At 43.8% G+C, this 22,384-nt stretch overlaps 1 protein-coding gene across 2 annotated transcripts in view; it reads left to right on the top strand.

The window, feature by feature from the left end:
* Positions 1-22,384, top strand: part of MGST1 (microsomal glutathione S-transferase 1) — a 229,639-nt gene that overhangs the window by 150,996 nt on the left and 56,259 nt on the right. For both annotated transcript variants that reach the window (XM_044088236.1, XM_044088237.1), the window contains exon 3: positions 12,617-12,711. In XM_044088236.1, the coding sequence (XP_043944171.1) occupies positions 12,617-12,711 (95 nt within the window). The remainder of the gene's footprint in view (positions 1-12,616; positions 12,712-22,384) is intronic.

The following is a 22,384-nucleotide window of genomic DNA, read 5'->3' as shown; positions in this document are numbered from 1 at the left end:
AAGGCTGAAGAAGTTCTAAAAAAGATGGAAGATAAAGCTAAATCTATGCAAACTGAAAGATTTCTTACAAGTACAACCTCCAAGATTTAGTAGACACTGGCCTACTAAGAACTGGTCCTTTCCAGTTCCTTTGAGAGCCACTCAAGTCAAACCCAGACATTCCAAAGGCACCAGGTTTCAGTCCCAGGGGACTTTCACAACAAAACAATGGGGTGTTTCCTCTTCCAAATCTGGAAACAAGACACCTCCCTATGGTAAGCAGTCTCAATGACTTCCCTTTACACTTACCAAACACTTGCCTTTTAGCCACCCCTTTGGGGGAAAACCTGGCTCTTCATGCAAAAAACTGGCAACTTATAACCCTCTCCTCCTCCCAACAAATTCTAACACATGTGAGAGATGCAACCATATAGCCAAACTGGAGGCTAAATTCTCTCAACTCAGTACTGGCGTAACCAGTCAGGAGGAGAAGGAAACTACACTCACTACAATTCCAGTCTCACATAGACCTACCACGACAGCAAACCAAAAACATAAACACACAAAACCATACTCGGAGGCTCTAAATAAAAATCTGCCTAAGCAGTAGAGACCCCCAAAACAGACACCCAAGCAACCGCTACCCCAAAACAAAACACGTGCAACACATAGCTCACAAAGCCAGTGTGCCGAACAGTCACAGCCCTTAAGGCTAAACAACACACCTGATACACTTGTAATAGGTGACTCTATCGTCAGGCACACTGACGTCCCGCTCACCAGGCTGAACAAGGAGAAGGTCACGGTGAACTGCCTGTCGGGCGCTAGGATCCGCCACATAACACAAGCACTCAGTCACTCCAAGGCAAGTACAAATATGACTCAGTCATTGTCCATGCTGGTGTGAATGACCTGAGACGTACCTCCCTGGACTACATGAAAAGAGACATAGAGGAGCTCTCTGAGCATGTAGCCCAGGCCAGTATGACCCTGACCTTGGGTAGCATCTTACCCTCAGCAAGAATGATGCCACAATATGAAGACAAGATGATCAATTTCAACAATTGGCTTAAGTATTGGTGTCATTCAAAGGGGATCCAATGCCTGTCAGCCTGGGATGACATGCTCGACAAGCCACGATGCTTCCCTAGGGACGGCTTGCACCTGTCACCCCTGGGCTTTCGGATATTGGCAAAGGCTCTTGCCATCCCCATAGTGCCTTTTTTAGGCAAGGTTCAAAAGACAAACCCACCTCCATAGGTATCACAAGGGATAAGAAACTAAGAGTAATGCTACTCAATGCCAGAAGTCTAAACTTCAAGATGCATGCATTTGAAACTCTCCTTAGCATGGAGAACATCGATATCTGTGCAGTAACAGAAACCTGGTTCAAGGCTCCCGAGAGCACCCCAGCACAACCAGGTTATACCTCATACCATGCTTTTCGGCCCCAAAACTTGGACCGAACCACAAAAGGAGGGTGAGTATCAATATTCGTCAAAGATACCCACACCTCCAGGTTGGTGGCACAGCATGAAGCATCAGAGACTATCCATGTGCAACTAACAGTGGGTAAAACTGCCTTCCAGTTTATAGCCTGCTACAGACCACCCTCCCAAACCCAGGAACCCCACTCGGCCTTCCTGAGAACACTGGAAAATATGAAGGTCTCTCCAGGCACCATTATATTGGGCGACTTTAACTACCCAAACATAGACTGTGAGCATTACTCTAGCTCCAACACCCTAGCCCAAAGGTTCCTAGAATTTATAAACTCAAATGCTATGGGACAACTTGTTACCACTCCCACAAGAGGGAAAACATACTGGACCTGATCATCACCAACATGGGGGCTCTGTGCTCCAGACCAGAAGTGTATCCCTCACTGGTAAGATCAGACCATAAACTAATCTCACTGGATATTCACATCCCGACCCCACCCCCTGCCCAGAAAACCACAGTGAAAAACTTCTCTAAAGCAAATTTCACACTCCTCAAAACCGAGATGGAATCCTTCAAAGCCCCCGGGCCTGTGGAAAATACGGCCCAGACTGCAGAATCCTTTATAAACGCATTCTATGAACACCTTCAGGAATGTATGGATCATGCAGTCCCAAATAAAACCAAGACCCAATCCTCCAAAGGCAGGCATCCTGTCTGGTGGACCCCAGCCATAAACAAAACTATACAATAGAAGGAGGAAGCTACTACATGATAGAGCAAAATCCCAAAAAGGGAAGGCATCTCTGATCAGTATTAGCAAAAAATTATGGGCACTCATAAAATCGTCTAAGGCCAGCTTCGAGAGAAAAATTGCACTAAGGATAATCACAAGGTTTTCTTTAGTTATGTTAGGAACCTGGGTGGGAATTCCCAGATATGCTCAGAATTAGTCCAAAATGACAAAAAATATGCCAAACCCACAGACATTGCCAACATCCTAGTTGACAGGTTCAGCGCAAACTTCTCTCCCCCTCCCCACAAAAAGGGCAAATATCTATCCCAGCAGAGTGCTGCCCCCCCTGACATCTCAGATGCTCAGGTAAGAGCCGCCCTCTCCAAAGCAAAAAACACAGCATCAATTGGACCAGCCGGTGTCCCAGGCTGCGTCCTACATTAACTCCAAGAAGAGCTAAACCCAAACATAAAACTACTGTTCAATCTCAGAATTACTACAGGATATGTACCCAAAGAATGGCGTACAGCAACAGTGGTCCCTCTCCACAAAGGTGGTGCCTCAACGGATCTTGGAAACTATCGCCCCATAAGTCTGACTAGCTTGGTCTGCAAAGCTATGGAAAGGATCATCATGGACCTCATAAATAAAGATATTGGGGACCTACAGACACTGGATCCTACCCAGTTAGGCTTTAAGGGCAGATCCTGCCTCTTAAACCTGGTCGATTTCTTTGAAACCGTCACCAAGGCCATTGACGAGGGGAAGGTGGTCCACACAGCCTACCTGGACCTCGCAAAAGCCTTCGATACAATACCCCAGTCGGGCATTATAAATAAGCTTACCAGCTTAAATATAAACACCCATGTCACTAGATGGGTTGCAAATTGGCACAAGGACAGAACCCACATGGTTAGAATTGCTGGAGCCATGTCAGACTCCAAGCCAGTTACAAGTGGCGTCCCACAAGGCTCAGTCCTGGGACCTCTCTTGTTCGGTATATATTTCTCGGAGGTACAGGTCAACATGGAAGGACTGTGGCTGACCAAGTTCGCAGATGACTGCAAACTAGGCGCCATAATTGACTCTCCAGCCGACACAAGCATCCTACAAAAGGGCCTCATAGAAACAGACAACTGGTGCCAGAGCCATGGCCTCAAGCTAAATGCCAAAAAGTGTATAGTCATCCCCTTTGGCAAAAACAAAGTGCCCACAAATTACCACATAGATGGTAATCCATTAAGTACGGAAGAAGTAATTAGGGACCTGGGGACCCAAGTTGATAGCGATCTCTCATTTGAAAACCATGTGGCTAAAGTGGTTAGAAAAACATTTTATGTAGCCCACCTAATCTTGAAGGGATTCACATCTAGATCAGGGGAGGTCATCGTGCCTCTTTACTCATCCCTCATCATGCCCATAATTGAGTACAATGCCCCTTTTGGGATGTACCTTACCAGACACCTGCAGCAACTGGAAAGACCCCAAAAGTACCTCACCAAGAGGATCAAAGGGCTCAAACGGATGCCATATGCTGCCCGGTTAAAGAAACTCCAGCTCTACTCAGTGGCATACCGCCTGCTCAGAGGCGATCTGTGCCTGACTTATAAAGCTATGTCCAACCCGGAATTAATGGACAATGCTGCACCTCAGAAAATCCAAGTCCCATCGAGCTACGCGCTCGAGAGACTTGAACCTCAGCACTGAAATAAATAGAACATGCTGGAGGGACAGATTCATAACCCAGAGGCTCCCTTCACTCTGGAATAAAATCCCAGTCCAGGTTAGGCAGAGTCCCTCATTGACTCTCTTCAAGAGGAATCTTGATGAGTGGATGGGAGATCATAGGTTTACCCCGGGTATCACTTCTGTGTCACTGTTAGACAGAGGCACAGTATACTAACCTCGAAAAAGGGCATAGCGAAATTCATTTAAAATGGGTGGCGAAAACCAAACACACTCTGGCTAGGCTTATAAATGCCCTAGGGCAGATAGCCTAGTATGAACCTATGAACCTATAATTCCATATGCAAGACTGCATATGAGGAAACTTCAGTGGTACTTAAAACTTCTATGGAGTCAGCATTGTCACAGCCTGGAAACCATGATTCCTATCATACCTTGCCTGCAACTAGAATTCCTATGGTGGGCAGAGGCCTGCCACCAAAACAAAGGGACTGCCATTCACACCACCACCTGCTGCCCAAACCCTAACTACAGACGCTTCAGATTATGCTTGGGGGGGCTCATCAGTCGGGGAAGTGCATTCAGGGCAAATGGAGCCCAAATCAAATGTACCTTCATGTCAGTCAAATGGAAATGCTAGCTGTACAGAATGCACTGACAGCCTTCAAGGACTACCTTCATCCAGGACAATTAATGATAAAGACAGACAACACCACGGTTATGTGGTACATAAACAAGCAGGGGGTACACATTTCTACCGCCTTTGCAGACTAGCCATGGCATTGTGGAACACGGCCTTAACCTATCAAGTACAACTACAAGCTCAATTCCTGCCAGGAAAGCTGAATACTCTGGCAGATGAACTAAGCAGAAATCTCATGGACCCAAACAAATGGAAACTGGAATCACGGATTTTCAACATGTTGACACGCAAATGGGGGAGCCCAGACATAGATCTTTTTGCCTCATCTCAGAACTATCAGTTGGACAAATTTTGCAGAAGAACTCATCACAAAAAAGCCTGGAAAGTGGATGCTCTACCCTTCAGCTGGAAAAACCTATCAGTCTATGCCTCTCCCTTTCTGCCTGTGCTCTCCAAAGTTCTGCTAAAAGTCAAACAGGACAAACCAAAAATTATTTTGATTGCTCCAGACTGGCCTTGCCAACACTGGTACCTCTCCTTCCACCATGGTACCTGCATCAGACACCTTACTGTCTCAGCAGAACAACCAAATTCTGCACACTCAGCTCCCAACTTTGAATCTTGCAACGTGGCTAATCACCTAAATTCACCCTTAGCATCCCTCAGCAAACCTGTGATGGATGTCATTTTGGAGGCGAGAAGACCTAGTACTAGAAAATGTTATGCTGACAAATGGAAAAGATTCCGTGCCTTGAATCAATCTCAAGAGATAAGCACAGCAGTGCCCAACATTTGTCAGATTTTGCAATACTTAACTGAGATGCTTCACAAGGGCCTGTCCTTTTCTTCTATAAAAATCCATGCCTCAGCCATTTCAGCTTATTACAACACAGAACCTCCCCTCTTCTCTCATCCTTTGTTAAAGCAGTATCTCAGTGGGGCCAAAAACGTAAGACCACCCAGGAGAGCTCCAACCCCTGCATGGGACCTCAGTTTTGTATTGGAGAAGCTTACTCTCCCTCCTTTCGAGCCAGCTGCTACTGCAGACTTTCCTTTTAGCAGTCCCTTCAGCTAGAAGGATTTCTGAATTACAGGCTCTTATGGCAGTGGAGCCTTTCATCATTTTTCATGCAGACAGGGTATCTCTCAGGACCAATCCATCCTTCATGCCTAAGGTGGTATCCAGTGTAGCTCGTAATCGGACCATTCATTTGCCAACTTTCTTTCCCAATCCACAGAACAAGGGGGGAGCGGATTCTGCATTCATTGGATGTGCACAGACCGCTTAGATTTTACTTAGGACAAAATCTCAAAGAAAATCTGAACAACTGCTGGTGGCATTTGTTGCAGGGGCAGAGGGAAAGGCTATTTCAAAACAAACCATTTCCAAATGGATAAGCCATTGTATTCGTTTCTGCTATATGCACCATGGAAAAACTATCCCCCAGGGGATCAGATCCCATTCCACCAGGGCTGCATCTACTTCAACAGCCTTTCTTAGAGGTGTTCCTACTAGGGGCATCCTAGAAGCTGCTACCTGGAGCTCAGTTCATACTTTCACCAAACATTATCACTTACCATTTTTCTTTAAATCTAGAGCTGGCTTTGCCACTGCTGTTTTGTAGGGCCTTATAGCTGGTCCTAATGCTGTATAATTCCCTCCTCCCAACCATAGCTTTGGGAATCTACCCAAATGTAATGACTGCAACAGTGAAACACGAAGAACATAGTACAGTTGTGTACACTTACCGTAAATGTAGATGTTCGAGTGTATTTACTGTTGCAGTCCTGGTTACCCTCCCACCAGGCGTCTATTTTTCTCTGGCTATATCTCTACTATCTTTAACTATGCTTAAAAGCCCTTTTGGTGTATTTGCCTTTGGGATTGAAGGTATATTTTTTGTGTTTTTAATTATATCTGCTCCCCATTTGGGGGGCACCTGACATCTGGGGCAAGAAAAACTGATGTAATGGCATCGGCTGCATGTTTTATACCCCTGACAACATGACATCATGGAAGAAGGGACAGCAACCGATGCGGGACCCAAGACTTTAATCAGGCCGACTGAGGGCAACCTGCCAGCAGATTACCCAAATGTAATGACTGCAACAGTGAATATACTCTAACATCTACATTTATGGTAAGTGTATACAACTGTACTTTCTGTTGACTATACCTCTATTCTTGTTTACTATGCTTAAAGCTTTTTTGGTGTATTTGCATTTTTGTTGGACCTTGTATACAATTGCTTCCCATTATGGGGGTACCTGACATCTGGGGCAAGAAAAAGTGATGTAATGCCGTCGATTGCATGCTTTATACCCCTGAGTACCTGACGTCATGGAAGATGAGACAGTAACCGACGCAGAACCCAAGACTTTGATAATCAGGCTGACTGAGGGCTACTGCAAGCAGATAACCCGAATGTAATGACTGCAACAGTGAATACACTCTAACATCTACATTTATGGTAAGTGTGCACAACTGTACTTTCCATTTGCAGCTACTGTTGCAGTTTAATGATATTGCATGAAAATTTCATTGGAGCAGATTAATCCATTTTGTAGATTTCATCCCGCATAGACAGGGAAAAATGGCCAACATTATTAATAAGTGCAAAGGGTTCCGGAAAGCGTCAAAAGTAAATGAATTAAATTGATTTAAGTAATGGGACTGATTTTAATACATATGACAAATATCTAATACTTCTTTATGATAAATCTGAAAACACAGAAGGTTATCACAGCTGGGCAGACACTTTGTGGGAGCATTTTAGAACACAAAAATTGAATCCAATCAAAATGTGTTTGCCAGTATTGAATCTGGTGCATCTTATTAACTGGGGCATATTTTCATAGTTTCATAGTTTCATAGTCTATCTGCCCTGGGGCATTTGTAAGCTTAGCCATAGTGATGTGGCTTTTGCCACCCCATGAAATGGTACAAAAAATTTACAGAATAAATTTAGAATACTGTGCCTCTGTCTAGTAGTGACACAATTAAGGTCCTCTTATATAATAGAATTAGTTTACTGTGCCCCTGTCTAGCAGTGATACAGATATGACCCCTGGGGTAAACTTACGATCTCCCATCCACTCATCAAGATTTCTCTTGAAGAGAGTCAGTGAGGGGCTCTGCCTAATACGAACTGGGATCTTGTTCCAAAGCATGGGAAGCCTCTGGGTTATGAATCTATCCCTCCAGCATGTCCTATTCATACTTGTGCCGAGGTTTAAGTCTTTAGCTCTCGTGGTCCTGATGGATTTGGATTTTTTGAGGTGGAGCATGTCCATCAGATCCTGATTGGACATGGCCCTGTACGTCAGGCAGAGATCACCTCTGAGCAGGCGGTATGCTACTGAATAGAGCTGAAGTTTCTTTAGTCTGGCAGAATAAGACATATGTTGGAGACCCTTGATCCTCTTGGTGATGTACTTTTGTGGTCTCTCCAGCTGTTGCAAATGCCGGGTGAGGTACATACCAAATGGGGCATTGTACTCTATCATGGGTCTGATGAGGGAGGAATATAGGGGTAAAATGACATCCTTGGATCTGGATGTGAATCCCTTCATGATGAGGTGTGCAAGGTAGAATGTTTTTCTAACCACTTTGGCAACGTGGGTGTCAAATGAGAGGTCGCTGTCGACTTGGGTCCCTAGGTCTCTGATTACTTTTTCCGTACTCAGTGGGTTGCTATCTATGTGATAATTTGTGGGTACTTTGTTTTTCCCAAAGGGGATGACTATACATTTTTTGGCATTTAGTTTAAGGCCGTGGCTCCGGCACCAGTTGTCCGTTTCTGTGAGGCCTTTTTGTAGGATGTGTGTCTCTGCTGGTGTAGCGACTATGGCGCCTAGTTTGCAGTCATCTGCGAACTTTGTCAGCCACAGCCCTCCCATGTTTGCTTTAACATCTGAGAAATAAATGCCGAACAAGAGGGGTCCCAGGACAGATCCCTGTGGGACACCACTTGTGACTGGCTTTGAGTCTGACATTGCTCCAGCGATTTTAACTTTATGGGTTCTGTCCTTTAGCCAGTTTGCAACCCATCTAGTGACATAAGGGTTTACTTTTAAGCTGTTGAGCTTATCTATGATGCCTGAGTGGGGTATTGTGTCGAAGGCCTTAGCCAAGTCCAGGTATGCTGTATGGACTGCTTTGCCCTCGTCAATGGCTCTAGTGACTGTTTCAAAAGTCAACCAGGTTTAAAAGGCAGGATCTGCCCTTTACAAAGCCGAACTGGGTGGGGTCAAGTGTCTGTAGGTCCCCTATGTCTCTGTTTATGAGTTCCATAATGATTCTTTCCATAGCTTTGCAGACCAGGCTGGTTAAGCTTATGGGGCGGTAGTTTCCAGGGTCTGTAGAGGCACCCCCGTTGTGGAGTGGGACCACTGTTGCTGTACGCCAGTGTTCAGGTACATATCCCGAAGTAAGGCTAAGGTTAAATAGCATTTTTATGTGTGGGTTTAGCTCCTCTTGGAGTTCACGTAACACACAACCCGGGATACCGTTAGGTCCCATTGATGCTGTGTTTTTTGCTTTGTTTAGGGCGGTTCTCACTTGGACATCTGAGATGACAGGGAGATTACATTCAGCTGGGATAAGTATTTCTTCTTTTGGGGGTGAAGGAGGGGAGAAATTTGCACTGAACCTGTCAGCCAGAATGTTGGCAATATCTGTGGGTTCAGTGTATTTTTTGTTGTTTTGAACCAACTCTGAGCATATCTGAGGGTTTCCGCCCAGGTTTCTAACATAGTTGAAGAAGGTTTTGTGGTTATCTTTAGTGTCCTTAGCGATTTTTCTCTCAAAGTTGGCCTTGGATGTTTTTATGAGAGAACGTAGTTTTCTGCTAATGTTGATCAGAGATGTCTTCCCTTCATGGGATTTTGCTCTGACGTGCAGTAGCTTCCTTCTTTTGTTATACAATTTGTTTATGGCTGAGGTCCACCAGACAGGACGCTTACCTTTGGTGGAGAGGGACTTGGATTTGTTTGGGATTGCATGATCCATGCATTCTTGGAGATGTCCATAGAAAGCATTTGTGAAGGATTCGGCATTGTGGGATGTGGTATCCACTGGCACAGTGGGCTTAAAGGATACCATCTCCATCTTAAGAAGAGTGAAGTCTGCTTTTGAGAAGTTTTTCACTGTGGTCTTTTGTGCTGGGGTGGAGGTGGGATATGTATATCCAGGGTGATTAGTTTGTGGTCAGATCTCACTAGTGAGGGGTATATTTCCGGTGTGGAGCATTTTGTCCCCATGTTTGTGATGATCAGGTCTAGTATATTATCTCCCCTAGTGGGAGAGGTGACTAGTTGTTCCAGTGCATTTGAATTTATGAATTCCAGGAACCTTTGGGCTAGGGTATTAGGGCTAGAATAATGTACCCAATCTATGTTTGGGTAGTTGAAGTCTCCCAGTATGATGGTATTTTGTGATACATCCATATCCTCCAATGTTTTCAGGAAGGCTGAGTGGGGTTCTTGAGATTGGGAGGGTGGTCTGTAACATGCTACCAGTTGTATAGCAGTTTTGCCTATGGTTAGTTGCACCTGTATGGTCTCTGATGCTTCATGTGTTGCTACTAACCTGGAGGTGTGGGTGTCCTTGATGAATATGGACACTCCCTCCCTTTGTGGTTCGCCTGGGTTTTGGGGCGAAAAGCATGACACGAGGTATAGACTGGTAGCACTGGGGTGCTCTCAGGAGCCTTGAACCAGGTTTCAGTTACTGCACAGACGTCTATGTTCTCCATGCTGAGGAGTGCATCAAGTGCCTGCATCTTAAGATTTAGACTTCTGGCGTTGAGCAGCATTACCCTTAGTTTTTTTCCATTTTTGTTTTCTAAGGAGGTGGGTTTGTCTTTTGAGCCTTGCCTAGAAAAGGCACTATGGGGGGTGGCAAGAGCCTTAGCCAATATCCGGAAGCCCAGTGGTGACAGGTGTAAGCCATCCCTTGCGAAGCAGCGTGGCTTGTCCAACATGTCATCCCAGGCAGACAGACATTGGATCCCCTTAGAATGACACCAGTACTTGAGACAATTGTTAAAGCTGATCATCTTGTCTTTGTATTGTGGTATCATTCTTGGTGAGGGCAAGATGCTGCTCAGGGTCAGGGTCATACCAGCCTGGGCTACATTATCGGAGAGCTCCTCTGTCTCTTTTCATGTAGTCTAGGGAGGTACATCTCAGGTCATTCACACCAGCATGGACAATGACGGAGTCATATTTGTACTTGCTTTGGAGTGACTTGAGTGCGTGTGTTATGTGGCGGATCCTAGCTCCCGATAGACAGCTCACAGTCACCTTCTCCTTGTTCAGCCTGGTCAGCGGGACATCAGTGTGTCTGACTATAGAGTCACCTATTACTAGTGTATCAGGCAAGGTGTTTGGCTTTAAGGGCTGTGATTGGTTGACACACCGATTTATTGAAGTATGTGTTGCATGTGTTTTGTTTTGAGGTGGTGGATTTTTGGATGTCTGCTTTGGGAGCCTCTGTTGTTTTGGTAAGTTTTTTATTAGAGCCTCCGAATATGTCTTTGTGTTTTTATGTGTTTGGTTTGCAGTTGTGGTAGGTCTATGTGGGACTGGGATTGTTGTGTGTGTGGTTGCCATCTCATCCTGTCTGGTCATGCCAGCCCTGAGTTGAGAGAGTTCAGCCTCCAGTTTGGCTATATAGTTGCATCTCTCACATGTATTTGTGTTTGTTGGGAGGAGGAGAGGGTTGTCTGTGTACATGAGACAATTGTAGCATTGTCTCAAGATACCCAGATTGACCAGCTGAATTGGAGACAACGCCAGTAATGTACCACTAGACATGCTAGAACAGTATAAGGGAATGCTGTACCTTTAAGGGAAGTAGATATTCACAGGGGTGGTAAGTAGATGTAGTGCTTTACTTAGTACGAGAGTGCTTACTTAGTAGAGAAGTATTGAGAACAAGTGCTAGGCTTATAATATAGTGAGTAGTCTGGTTATACTAAGAGTAGAGCTTCCTTAAGGGAAAATTTGAAGAGCAGGCTTGGCGGAGACGGAAAACGTTTAACTGGCGCTGTGCTATGCGCACAACCGCGCAAAGCTGTGCAAACGCGGATTTTAAAGAGTGAACTACAAAAGAGCTAGAAATGTCCAAAACAACCAATTACTACAGCTTCTTGTGCTGAGGTCACTTCCTACAGGGACAGGTAGGCTGCTCAAGGCTCCCCACTCCCACTGGTGAGCAAAGAAACTTCCTTCTATCCAAGTAAGGTAATGGACAACACAGGAAGTACACCACAGCCCAGACTACAGCAATGCCTGTAAACTGGTCTAAACTAGTCGAGGAGAGGCGGGAAAACAAGGATTATTTTTTTGTTTTTTTGGTAGAAACACACAGAAAATGCAGAAACAGTGATAAATTAGTTACACAGGCTAGCACACTTTAGTGGGCAGCCTCCACAGTTAAATTAAACAAACAAACTTTCGATCAAGTTTGACTAAAATGTAACTTTAAGTGCAGATTTTAAAATAATGCAGCAAACAGTTAAAAAAAAGTTCAAGCTAGTTCAGGGTAAGCTACAGAAGCTATTCCAAGTGAAAAAAAAGCAAAGATACTTAAATCCAGAAAGTAGTCGCTTTTCTGAGTTCCCTGATGCTAGGACCACTCTGCAGAACCACGAGGAGCTTGTCTGAGCAGTGTAGCCAGAAAAACACCCAGAGGCGTGTATTTGGCTTCCTATTGAAATGTTGGCACTCAAAAAAGACCGAAAACAGTGCAAAAAAGTGACTCTCAAAAATCGCTCTTCTCCTTCAACCTTGTTTTTGTGGAGGTGTGAGTCAAGCCCCCCCCCCCTTCCCGAATTTCTCCAAGATTGCAATACCTTGGAGAAAAGGGAATATTTTGAAAAATGACATCTCGGACTTGGTATTTGCAAGACCAATTTTTTTGGCCATTCAGTCTCCATATCTTGGGACTTGCTGTAGTGGGTCCCAACATTTCATATGGTTACCTGTGTATTTGCTCTGTCCTGTTTGAGTTTGTAAATATGGAGCTGTCAGCTATTTCATTGTAATTGACGTGTTACCTGTGTTTGGAAGACTGCATTAATCTCATCTGGTCTTCTTTTCTTGTTCTGTTTGTGGTGGGTGTCTAGGCATTTTCTAACCCAGAAGATGTTGCGATGCATGCAAAAGGTGATGACGCAAAGAAGTACTTGAGGACTGATGCCACTGTAGAGCGTGTGCGCAGGTAAAGTATTGCACTTTTCATGTATTTTTTTCTTCCACAAAATAGGAATCTCTTTCCTTTTCAAGTACTTTAAACCACGCATTTTCAATTGTCTTCTCTGTTGCATTGTGCTCCATGTTGAAGGGTGCCTTTGTACACGTATTTGTGATCTCTGGTTTTAAGATTTCGGAGTAGGCATAGAAAGGAGTGGTGTAAAAATAGAGACTGGTCATATAGCAGATTATGAAAAAACTACTGGGTGGCACACTGCTTTGCTTTGTATGCTTCCTTTCTTTTCTTTTTGTTAATGTAAAATGCATCATTTATTTTTTTTTCATTTTTTCTTCTAATTTTTCTTTCTCGTCTCCCCTTTTCCCCTTTTAGAGGGTTTCATGTTCTTGTTGATTTTTTTTCAATGCCATCTGTATTGAAGTAAAACTTCAGTAACCCTGATCACCCAATAGTCTGTACCTTGTTGCTTAATGTATACTTTACTGCTTTGCAGAGAATGTGTGAGAAAATGGTGGATTTCCACACTGTCTTTACCATTTGCATTCACATGATATGTTCTCTGCCTTACAGCTTGCAAAATGAGAACAATATCCAAACCATAAAAATATAAATACCATAAAAATATATTTTTGTCTTTATCACTGAAGAAGGCGTTTGCCGAAACCGGTTTGGTTCATGTGAATTTAATTTTTTGTTTTGGAAAATTAAATAAGATCTTTATCCACTGTATATGTGCTGGCTCATTTTTGGTTTGGATTTTGCTCTTTGTTTGGAGCCTTACACTTGCCATTCGTGCAGGTTTCATGGTGTTATTTACAAAACGAGAACCCCAGATTTATTTTTCAGAGACTTTTGCTAGGATGTCAACTGCCTCAGAATGTGCTTTATATTTTTTTTCACAGCATTTGCTTACATTGTCTGTTCTCAGCAATGCTACACAAGTGACATTGAATGTGGTAGAAGAATGCAGACAAACAAATGAAAAGGAAACCACATGGCTTGCATGTGTTGTAATAGTCTAACAAAAGCTGCGGGATTCACTTGCCTCTGTTTTTATGAAGCATGCAGCTGTATATACACAATGACAAATCTAATTGCACATACAAACATAGCATATTGCAGAGTGATGTGTTTTTATGATTGTGAAAATAGACAAACAAAAAAGGCAGAAGGCAACAAAACTCCACAAAGCAAAAAACGAAAAAAAGGTTGCTAATACCAGTCGGTCAAGTTAAAATGTTTTGGTCCAGTTTGTCTAATTAAAATAACCCAGCAAGTTGTAGAAAAATTGATTTCCAAAAATAAGTCTCCTAGAAAAAACACATAAAACCACTGTTTGTAAGCAGCAAAGAGCTTTTGTTCCGTTTCTTCAGACTTCATCAGAGATGATGCAAACATTTTAAAACAAGTATTTATATAGTAGAACATCATAATTAAACAATTATTTAGTCATGTGACCTTTTTTAAAGAGACAAATATTTTAAAAATGGCACTGTGTGTATAATAAAATAAATACGTACAGCCTTTAGTAAGCATTTAATATTTATGCTTTCTTTCAAACCAGTGTTCTTGTTTGCCTGTGGCATTATTTGCCAGTCTACTTCCTTAACTTCTAACTTGTTTTTTTATTATGTTATTGTTTACATTTGTTTACTGGGAAAGTCCAATTGAACCAAATGCCTATTGTCAGCGGAGGCCCGGGAAGAAAAGATCCATTACAAAAAATAACAAATAGAAGTTGCAAATTAACAAAATGTAAAACACAAGGCTTAATGACAAGATTAATCACAGTCAAAAAGAAGACTCTCAGGGATACAATATATAGCAGTGAAATTTGGCTAAACATAAAAACCTATCTAATCAACAGTTTACTTGGCAGTCTAGCTGTATAAAAAATGGGAGATAGGAATTAGTTTGAAGAGGTAGACATTGAGAACTGAAGTAGAAAGCATAGTATGAAAAATAGGAAAGAAAAGCTTAGCTCAGTCAGCCTGGGGAATGTGCAGGAACAAAGCCAGTTGATGCTTAGGTATTCCCTGATGAGTAGTTTAAACTTGTGTATGTTAGTAGTAGTTAATATGTGTTCAGGAAATGGAATTCCATAATTTGGAAATTTGGTAGGAGAACCTAGTATCCCCAAAATTATCGTTGCACTTAGTAATGTTTAGTAGTAGTTTGTCAGAGGATCTGAGGGTTCCGCAGTTTGAGTAGGGCTGTACCAGGTTTTTGAGTTTTCGGCAGTTATCTGGCTGATGAATGATGGAGTGGACAATAGTTAGCTGGTTGAGGGATAGGATGTTGGGTAGTTCAGTCTAATTAAGTTGCTGCAAGGCAGAGCAGTGGTGCAGTCTATAAGGTTGGTTAGTAGCAAATTTTGCTGTAACAGGCCTGAGATTTGTGAAAATGGCGGATGCATATAGCAGAGTGGAGAGAAGATACATTCTGGCTGTAGAATGTCTGGTGATGCTGATAAGGTATGGCTTTGCTCTGTATAGTGACCCCAGTTTAATGCGAACCTTTTTGATGGTTAGAGCCAAGTGTTTGTGAAACTTTAGATAGTTGTCGATTGTGAATCCAAGTAGTTTGGTGAGTTCAACAAGCTCAATTTTAGTTTTGTTGGAGGAATAGTTGGCAAATGGGGGTGGCAATTAGCTGTTTTATTATGTAAAAAGAGCATTAGTTTTGTTTCATTTCGATTGAGTTTAAGTTTGTAATCAGAAAGGAAAGATTTTGGGGTTGTTTCTATGACATATGGGAGGGTGGGAGATAAACATATGAGAGAGGTGTCATCTGCGTATTGAACAATGGTGACTGAGTTTGTGGCAGTATAAAGTTTGTTTGTAAAGATAGTGAACTGCAGTGGCCCAAGGAATGAGCCTTGTGGGACACCAATTGAGATGGGTGCTAGAGAAGAGAGTCTGTTTTGCCACTTAACTGCTTGTTTGCATTCAGTTAAGTAGCTATGAAACTAAGCGAGGGCAGGTTGAGAGAGGTTTAGGGAAGCCAGTTCACTGAGTTTTTTTTGGTAGGATACAGTGTTGAGTGCCTTAGACATATATCAAGGAAAATTGATGAGACAAGTAGGCCATTGTTTCTGAGCTGGTTAACAGTGTTGGTAAAACTTGTACTGTGATTGGGTCTGAAACCATGTTGGGAATTGGTCAGAAGGTTATTGCTCAATAATTAGCTAAGGAGCTGTGTGTCTCTGCATTTTTCAAGAATTTTGACTAGGGAGGAATTATAGCAGTTGGTCTGTAGTTTGAGAATTCTGTGGAAGAGCTGCCTTTGTGAAGAGAGAGGATATGAGATTTTCTAGAGTTTAGGGCTTCTGTTGTTGTGACTTTTGGCTTTTCCCGGTTAGGGGTCGCCACAGCGGAACTCCGGGCCGCTAATGATTGGCAGTTGATTTTTACATACCAAGTTGCCAGCCCTGAAGCACAACCTTCAACGAAGGTACGTCCATTCACACATGTCTCCACGCAGAAGACGCTCTAACTGAGAGTCGAACCGGACACCGTCTTACTGTGAGGCGACAACGCTACCGCAGCTATGAAATAGAACAGGTGATTAGAGATAGGGTATGAGATGGCATCTGCTGCCAATCTGAGAAAAATCTGTTGGGGGGATTACATCAGAGGCAAGGATGTGGGTTTTAGATTGTTTGGAAGTTTCTTAACAGTACTAGTTTGTATATGTCTGATTGTAAAGGAATTGATGTTTGGTGCTGTTCCTGAAGAAATAAATAGGGGGGTATTGCTGTTATTTTTTTTTTTACTAGGGATAGTATCGAATTGATGCAGTGAGTTAAATTGGGTAGCTATGTTATCTGTTGTATTTTTTGTTGTGAAGACTGGGGTTGTGGATTGTCCTGGTTTTAGTAGTTAAATGGCGCCCCAAAATTTTTGGGGATTGTTTTGATGTTTATATTGGATCCTTGAATAGTATTTCTTTTTGTTGATGTTCATCGTGCATACAGCTGCAGTCATAACAGATGGGTTCTCCTGCCGTCAGGCGGGTCCTCGGTCGGCCGAATTCCAAAGTCTAGGTCCGGCGTCGGTTGTCGTCGCTTCTTCCCTGACGTCAGTGCGCCAGGGGTATAAAAGAACCAGCCAACGCCATTTTTTCAGTCTTTCTTGCCGTGCGGTGCCCGAAGCAGAAGCAGTTCGCAAGTGTCGGTCGGCCAGCTCCTGAAATTACGAAAATTTTGCAACCAAAGTCTTCTTGAAAGCTAAGTACCCCGTTGGGGAAACTTTTCTTGCCTCAGACCGATGTCAGACAAAGTTAATAATTGTGTTTCTTGTGGGAAGCAAATACCGCATAAGGATTTTCATTCCCTCTGCATTCCTTGCTTAGGCCCAGACCACGACGTCTCGGTCTATCGTTTTTGTGCTACATTCAACAAATGCACCATTAAGCGTTGGGCGGAGTTCGCCCAGCACTATTTTGGCAAAAAATTTAACTATATTATGTCGTCGGATACTCATACTCCAGTTTTTTCTAAAAAACGCAAAGATAAGGACCGACACACGAGGTCCGCAGCCTCTACTGACACCACGCCAAAGCCGACTACAGGTGGTCCGGTTCTCAGCAAGGCGCCTACGCAGCCCCTGCATACCGACGACACTTCATTGGTGGTGTCTTCTGTGCCCGAGGTCGCAGGCTCCTCGGCCCACACCCCCTACAGATACCGAAGCCACTCTTGGTGGTGAATCTCAAAATGTAGACGGGTCTGCCTCCTCTCAAGGTGTCTTCAGACCTTCATCTTCTTTTTCTGTCAAGGCTTTCACTAAGTCTAAAGCAGCCATGCATTCTAAGAAACAAACTCCACAGGGCCCTTCTCCAGGCCCCATGCCTAAAAAACAGATGCTTAAAATGGCTGAGGATTTGATTACTCTTATCAGGGGTTCTCAACCCCCCCCCGGACAAAAGGCCCAGAGTGGAGGAAGAATCCCCCTCCTCTGACCAGGCCTCCATTATTTCAGAGCACTGTGATGAACAGGAACATTCTTACTCCCGTTTTGAAGATTCTGATGCTGAGGAGTCCATTCCCTCTGTCTCCCCCCCCAGAGGATTACTCATTTGGGGAAACCTTGCATACCTTAAGGGAACACTTCCACTGGGAAGGCCAAGAGTACTCGGATTCCAAGAAAAGGCTTAGGGATTTTCTCTTGCTACCCCAGCACAGGCCTCTGGCTATACCTTCTGTCTTAGACATACTAGATGATGTGTACTCGGAGGCCTGCCTTAACCCGGATTCTTTACCTCCGGCCCCAGTCAAGCCTGATAGGTACTACCGGGTTCCTGACTCACACCAATTTTTATACAAAAGCCATGCGGCTGACCCAGAAACTATCTCACAGGGTCCCAAGGGAATTAAGGCCTCCACTGCTAAAAACCCATTACCTTCCGAGAGAGAGATTCCAGAGCCTTAGAAAGGTGGGGAAAAAGGTATACACCTCGGCCACCTTAACCATGAGGGCATTAAACTGTCAGTTCCATGTGTTAAAGTACCAACAGTTTCTGTTATCACAGTTGAGAAGTAAAATATCACAACCTGAACAACCAGACTTGAAGGAGTTGCAGGATTTGATGCATAGTGCAGAACAAGTGGGTAAACATACCTTGCAATGTGGTTTTGATGCTCTAGAGGCCTCATGTAGAGCTGCTGTAACAGGATCAGTCATACGTAGACATGCCTGGCTCAAGGAGCAAACCTTACCAGATCATGTCAAAGCTAAATTACTAGATGCCCCTCTACAAAATGATGTATTATTTGGTGTTGAAGCTGAGGAGGTATTAAAGAAAATGGAGGAAAAGGCTAAATCAATGCAAACAGTGAAGGATTTTCTACAGGTACAACCTCCACGTTTCAGTAGAAATTGGCCTTCCAAAAATTGGTCCTTTCCAGCCACGGACAGACCCCAAAGAGGTAGATACAGGCGCCCGAGGGGCAGAGGGCAATCTCAAGGATCGTTTAGAGGCAGACAATGGCAAGCTCCTACACAAAGAGGTGGTGAGGATAGTTCGCAGCCATTCAGAAAGCAAGCCCAATGACTTTCCCCTTTGCATGCCAAGCAAGGCTCAAATGGCAGCACCCTTAGGCGGAAAACTGGCATTATTTTCAAAAAAATTGGCATATTGTAGACAAATGGATCCTGGACATTATAAACAGAGGCTACAGATTCCATTTTCACACCCTTCCAAAAATGAGAGGCATGCCAAACCTGCCACACAATCAAAGGGCAGAGGCACAAAGACAAATTTCAGATCTCATGGACATGAAAGCTATTCAAGAGGTACCTACTCACGAACAAGGTCAAGGTTTTTATTCCAGACTATTCCTGGTACCAAGGAAGGGAAAAGATTGGAGACCTATTTTGGACCTATCCATCCTAAACACATTTTTACTCGTACCAAAGTTCAGGATGCTCACATTACAGCAGCTTCTTCCCATGCTGGGCAAGGAGTCTTGGCTGGTAACATTGGACCTCAAGGAGGCATACCTGCATGTCCCAATCAGACAGAATTGCAGAAGATACCTCAGATTTCTTGCAGGTTCGACCCATTATCAATTCTCTGCATTGCCCTTTGGCTTATCTACTGCGCCCAGAGTATTCACGAAATTCCTGGCATCAGTAATTGCCTACTGCAGACTTCAAGGGATACAGATATACCCATATTTGGACGACTGCCTGATCCAAGTGGACAGCAAGCACATACTTCTGAAACATCTGGCTTTTGTAATAATGTTGTTGAATTCTCTGGGATACACAGTCAACAAAAAGAAATCAAGGCTAATACCCTCTCAGAAAATAATTTTCCTGGGTGCCAACTTGGACACAAACACCCAGATGGCCTACCTCACGCCAGAGAAGCAGGGGCAACTAACTCAATACTTCAGAACACTAGCAAATTTCACCAGGCTGACTGCAAGGAAAATCCTGCAGGCTCTGGGATTCATGGCATCTTGCATCCTACTAATCCCATGTGCAAAGCTGCATATGAGGAAACTTCAGTGGTACCTGAAAAACCTATGGTCTCAACACAGCCACAGTTTGGAAACAATAATACCATAATTCCATGTCTTCAAAAGGAATTTCTGTGGTGGACTCAAGCATGCCAAACAAACACAGGTCTCCCATTCTGCAAGCCTCAAGCAAATCAAGTCATCACAACAGACGCCTCGGACTATGCCTGGGGGGCGCACATGACAGATCGGTGCATTCAGGGCAAATGGTCCCAAAAAGAAAAGCACCTTCACATCAATCAAAAGGAAATGCTAGCAGTAATAAATGCTATTATAGCTTTCAAAGACCTTCTGCATCCAGGTCAACTATTGATAAGGACAGACAACACCACAGTAATGTGGTACATAAACAAACAGGGAGGAACCCATTCATACCCCCTATGCAGGCTGGCCATGTCACTTTGGAACATGGCTCCGGAATTACAAATCGAACTTCAAGCACAGTACTTGCCAGGCAAGGAAAACACACTGGCAGACAACCTAAGCAGAAATATGACAGATCTACATGAATGGAAGTTGCATCCTCAAGTTTTTACAGAGATAATTCAAGCATGGGGAAGGCCAGACATAGATCTCTTTGCTTCCCACAAAAATCACCAATTGACAAAATTCTGCTCAAGGACTTTTCATCCACAGGCCTGGAGAGTGGACGCTCTCTCTTTCAGTTGGACAACCACGACAGTTTATGCCTTTCCACCTCTTCCTCTGCTGCCCAAAGTTCTATTAAAAACCAGAGCAGACAGACCAAAGATGATTCTCATTGCTCCAGACTGACCAAGACAGCACTGGTACCCACTCCTGAGGAGCCTGACGCATTCCCCTCCATGGACCCTACCTCTTATGCCTCTTCTTCTGACTCAGCACAGCTTCAAAACTCTTCACAGTCAGCTGAAAACACTCAGTCTGGCCGCATGGAAGATTCCTTAACATCACAACACACCCTACTCTCCAAGGAGGTGCAGGATGTCATTTTGGAGGCCAGAAGGACGTCTACTAGAAAAGCTTACTCCGCAAAATGGAAACGGTTTTGTGCCTGGAATGAGAAAAAGGGCCAGAATCCTGGAAAACTGAATTTACCTCAAATATTACAGTATCTAGCTGAGCTGTTAAGCAGTGGACTTTCATTCTCCTTCATCAAAATCCATGCCTCAGCCATTTCTGCTGAATACAACACCGATCCACCTTTATTCTCTCACCCCCTCTTAAGACAGTTCCTCAGAGGGACTAAGAATATAAAACCCCCAAGGAAACAACCAATACCTGCTTGGGATCTCAGTTTCATTCTAGAAAAGCTGACCTTGCCTCCTTTTGAGCCAGCTGCCTCAACAGATTTGCAATATTTGTCCTGGAAAACAGCTTTCCTTCTGGCTATCACCTCAGCTCGTAGGGTATTGGAACTACAAGCCCACATGGCTGTGCAGCCTTTTATCATCTTCCATCAGGACAGAGTTTCCTTACGAACCAACCCGTCCTTTATGCCAAAGGTGGTATCCAGGGTAGCTTTGAATCAGGCTATACACTTACCTGCCTTCTGCCCTAATCCTCAAAACAAAGGGGAGAGACTACTACATTCCTTGGACATCCACAGACAGCTGCGTTATTATTTGGACAGAACAAAGCCTTTCAGAAAATCAGAAAAGCTCTTTGTGTCCTATGCTATAGGAGCTCAAGGGAAGCCAATTTCCAAACAGACGATCTCAAAATGGATAGCCCACTGCATATGCTTTTGTTACTCTTTTCATGGTAAAACTGTACCTGCAGGCATCAGATCTCACTCCACAAGGGCCACAGCTACCTCTGCAGCTTTCCTCAGAGGAGTCCCTACCAAAGATATTTTGGAAGCAGCCACTTGGAGTTCTGTGCATACCTTCTCCAAGCACTACCACCTGCCATTGTACTCCAAAACTAGAGCAGGCTTTGCCACTGCAGTCTTGCAGGGCATTCTGGCTCCTCCTAGTTCCACCTAGTGCCTACCACCCCTTTCTTAGCTTTGGGATTCTACCCATCTGTTATGACTGCAGCTGTATGCACGATAAACATAGTACAGTTTTGTACCTACCATAAATGTAGATGTTAGAGTGCTAATACAGCTGCAGTCCAGGTTTCCCTCCCTCCTTCCCCTCTTGGGACAGGCCTATTGGCTAACACCTCCTCATACAACCTGATTGGGGTATTCTTTTATGGTGTATTTGCTTGCAACTACTGTATTTTGATTATTTTGCATTGCTTTATTACACAAATTTATGTATTGCCTTCCTTCTGGGGGCACCTGACATCTGGGGCAAGAAAAACTGAAGAAAATGGCGTCGGCTGGTTCTTTTATAGCCCTGGTGCACTGACGTCAGGGAAGAAGCGACGACAACCGACGCCGGACCTAAACTTTGGAATTCGGCTGACCGAGGACCCGCCTGACGGCAGGAGAACCCATCTGTTATGACTGCAGCTGTATTAGCACTCGAACATCTACATTTATGGTAGGTACAAAACTGTACTTTCTCTATATGCTTTTTAGTTAGGTTTCTTATTTGTCAGTAGGTTAGAAGGGAAGCTTGATTTTTGTTTTGATACTGGGACCGTGTTTTGTTTCTCTGTTTGAGGAGCTGCATGGTGTCCTTAGTCAGCCATGGTAAGTGATTTGATTTTACATGGATTTTC

This window comes from Protopterus annectens, chromosome 11.part0, assembly GCF_019279795.1.
Source record: "Protopterus annectens isolate FY-2018-M chromosome 11.part0, PAN1.0, whole genome shotgun sequence".
Classification (NCBI taxonomy): Eukaryota; Metazoa; Chordata; order Ceratodontiformes; family Protopteridae; genus Protopterus; species Protopterus annectens.
The sequence above is the reverse complement of the archived record's forward strand: the minus strand, read 5'-3'. Positions and strand labels throughout refer to the sequence as shown.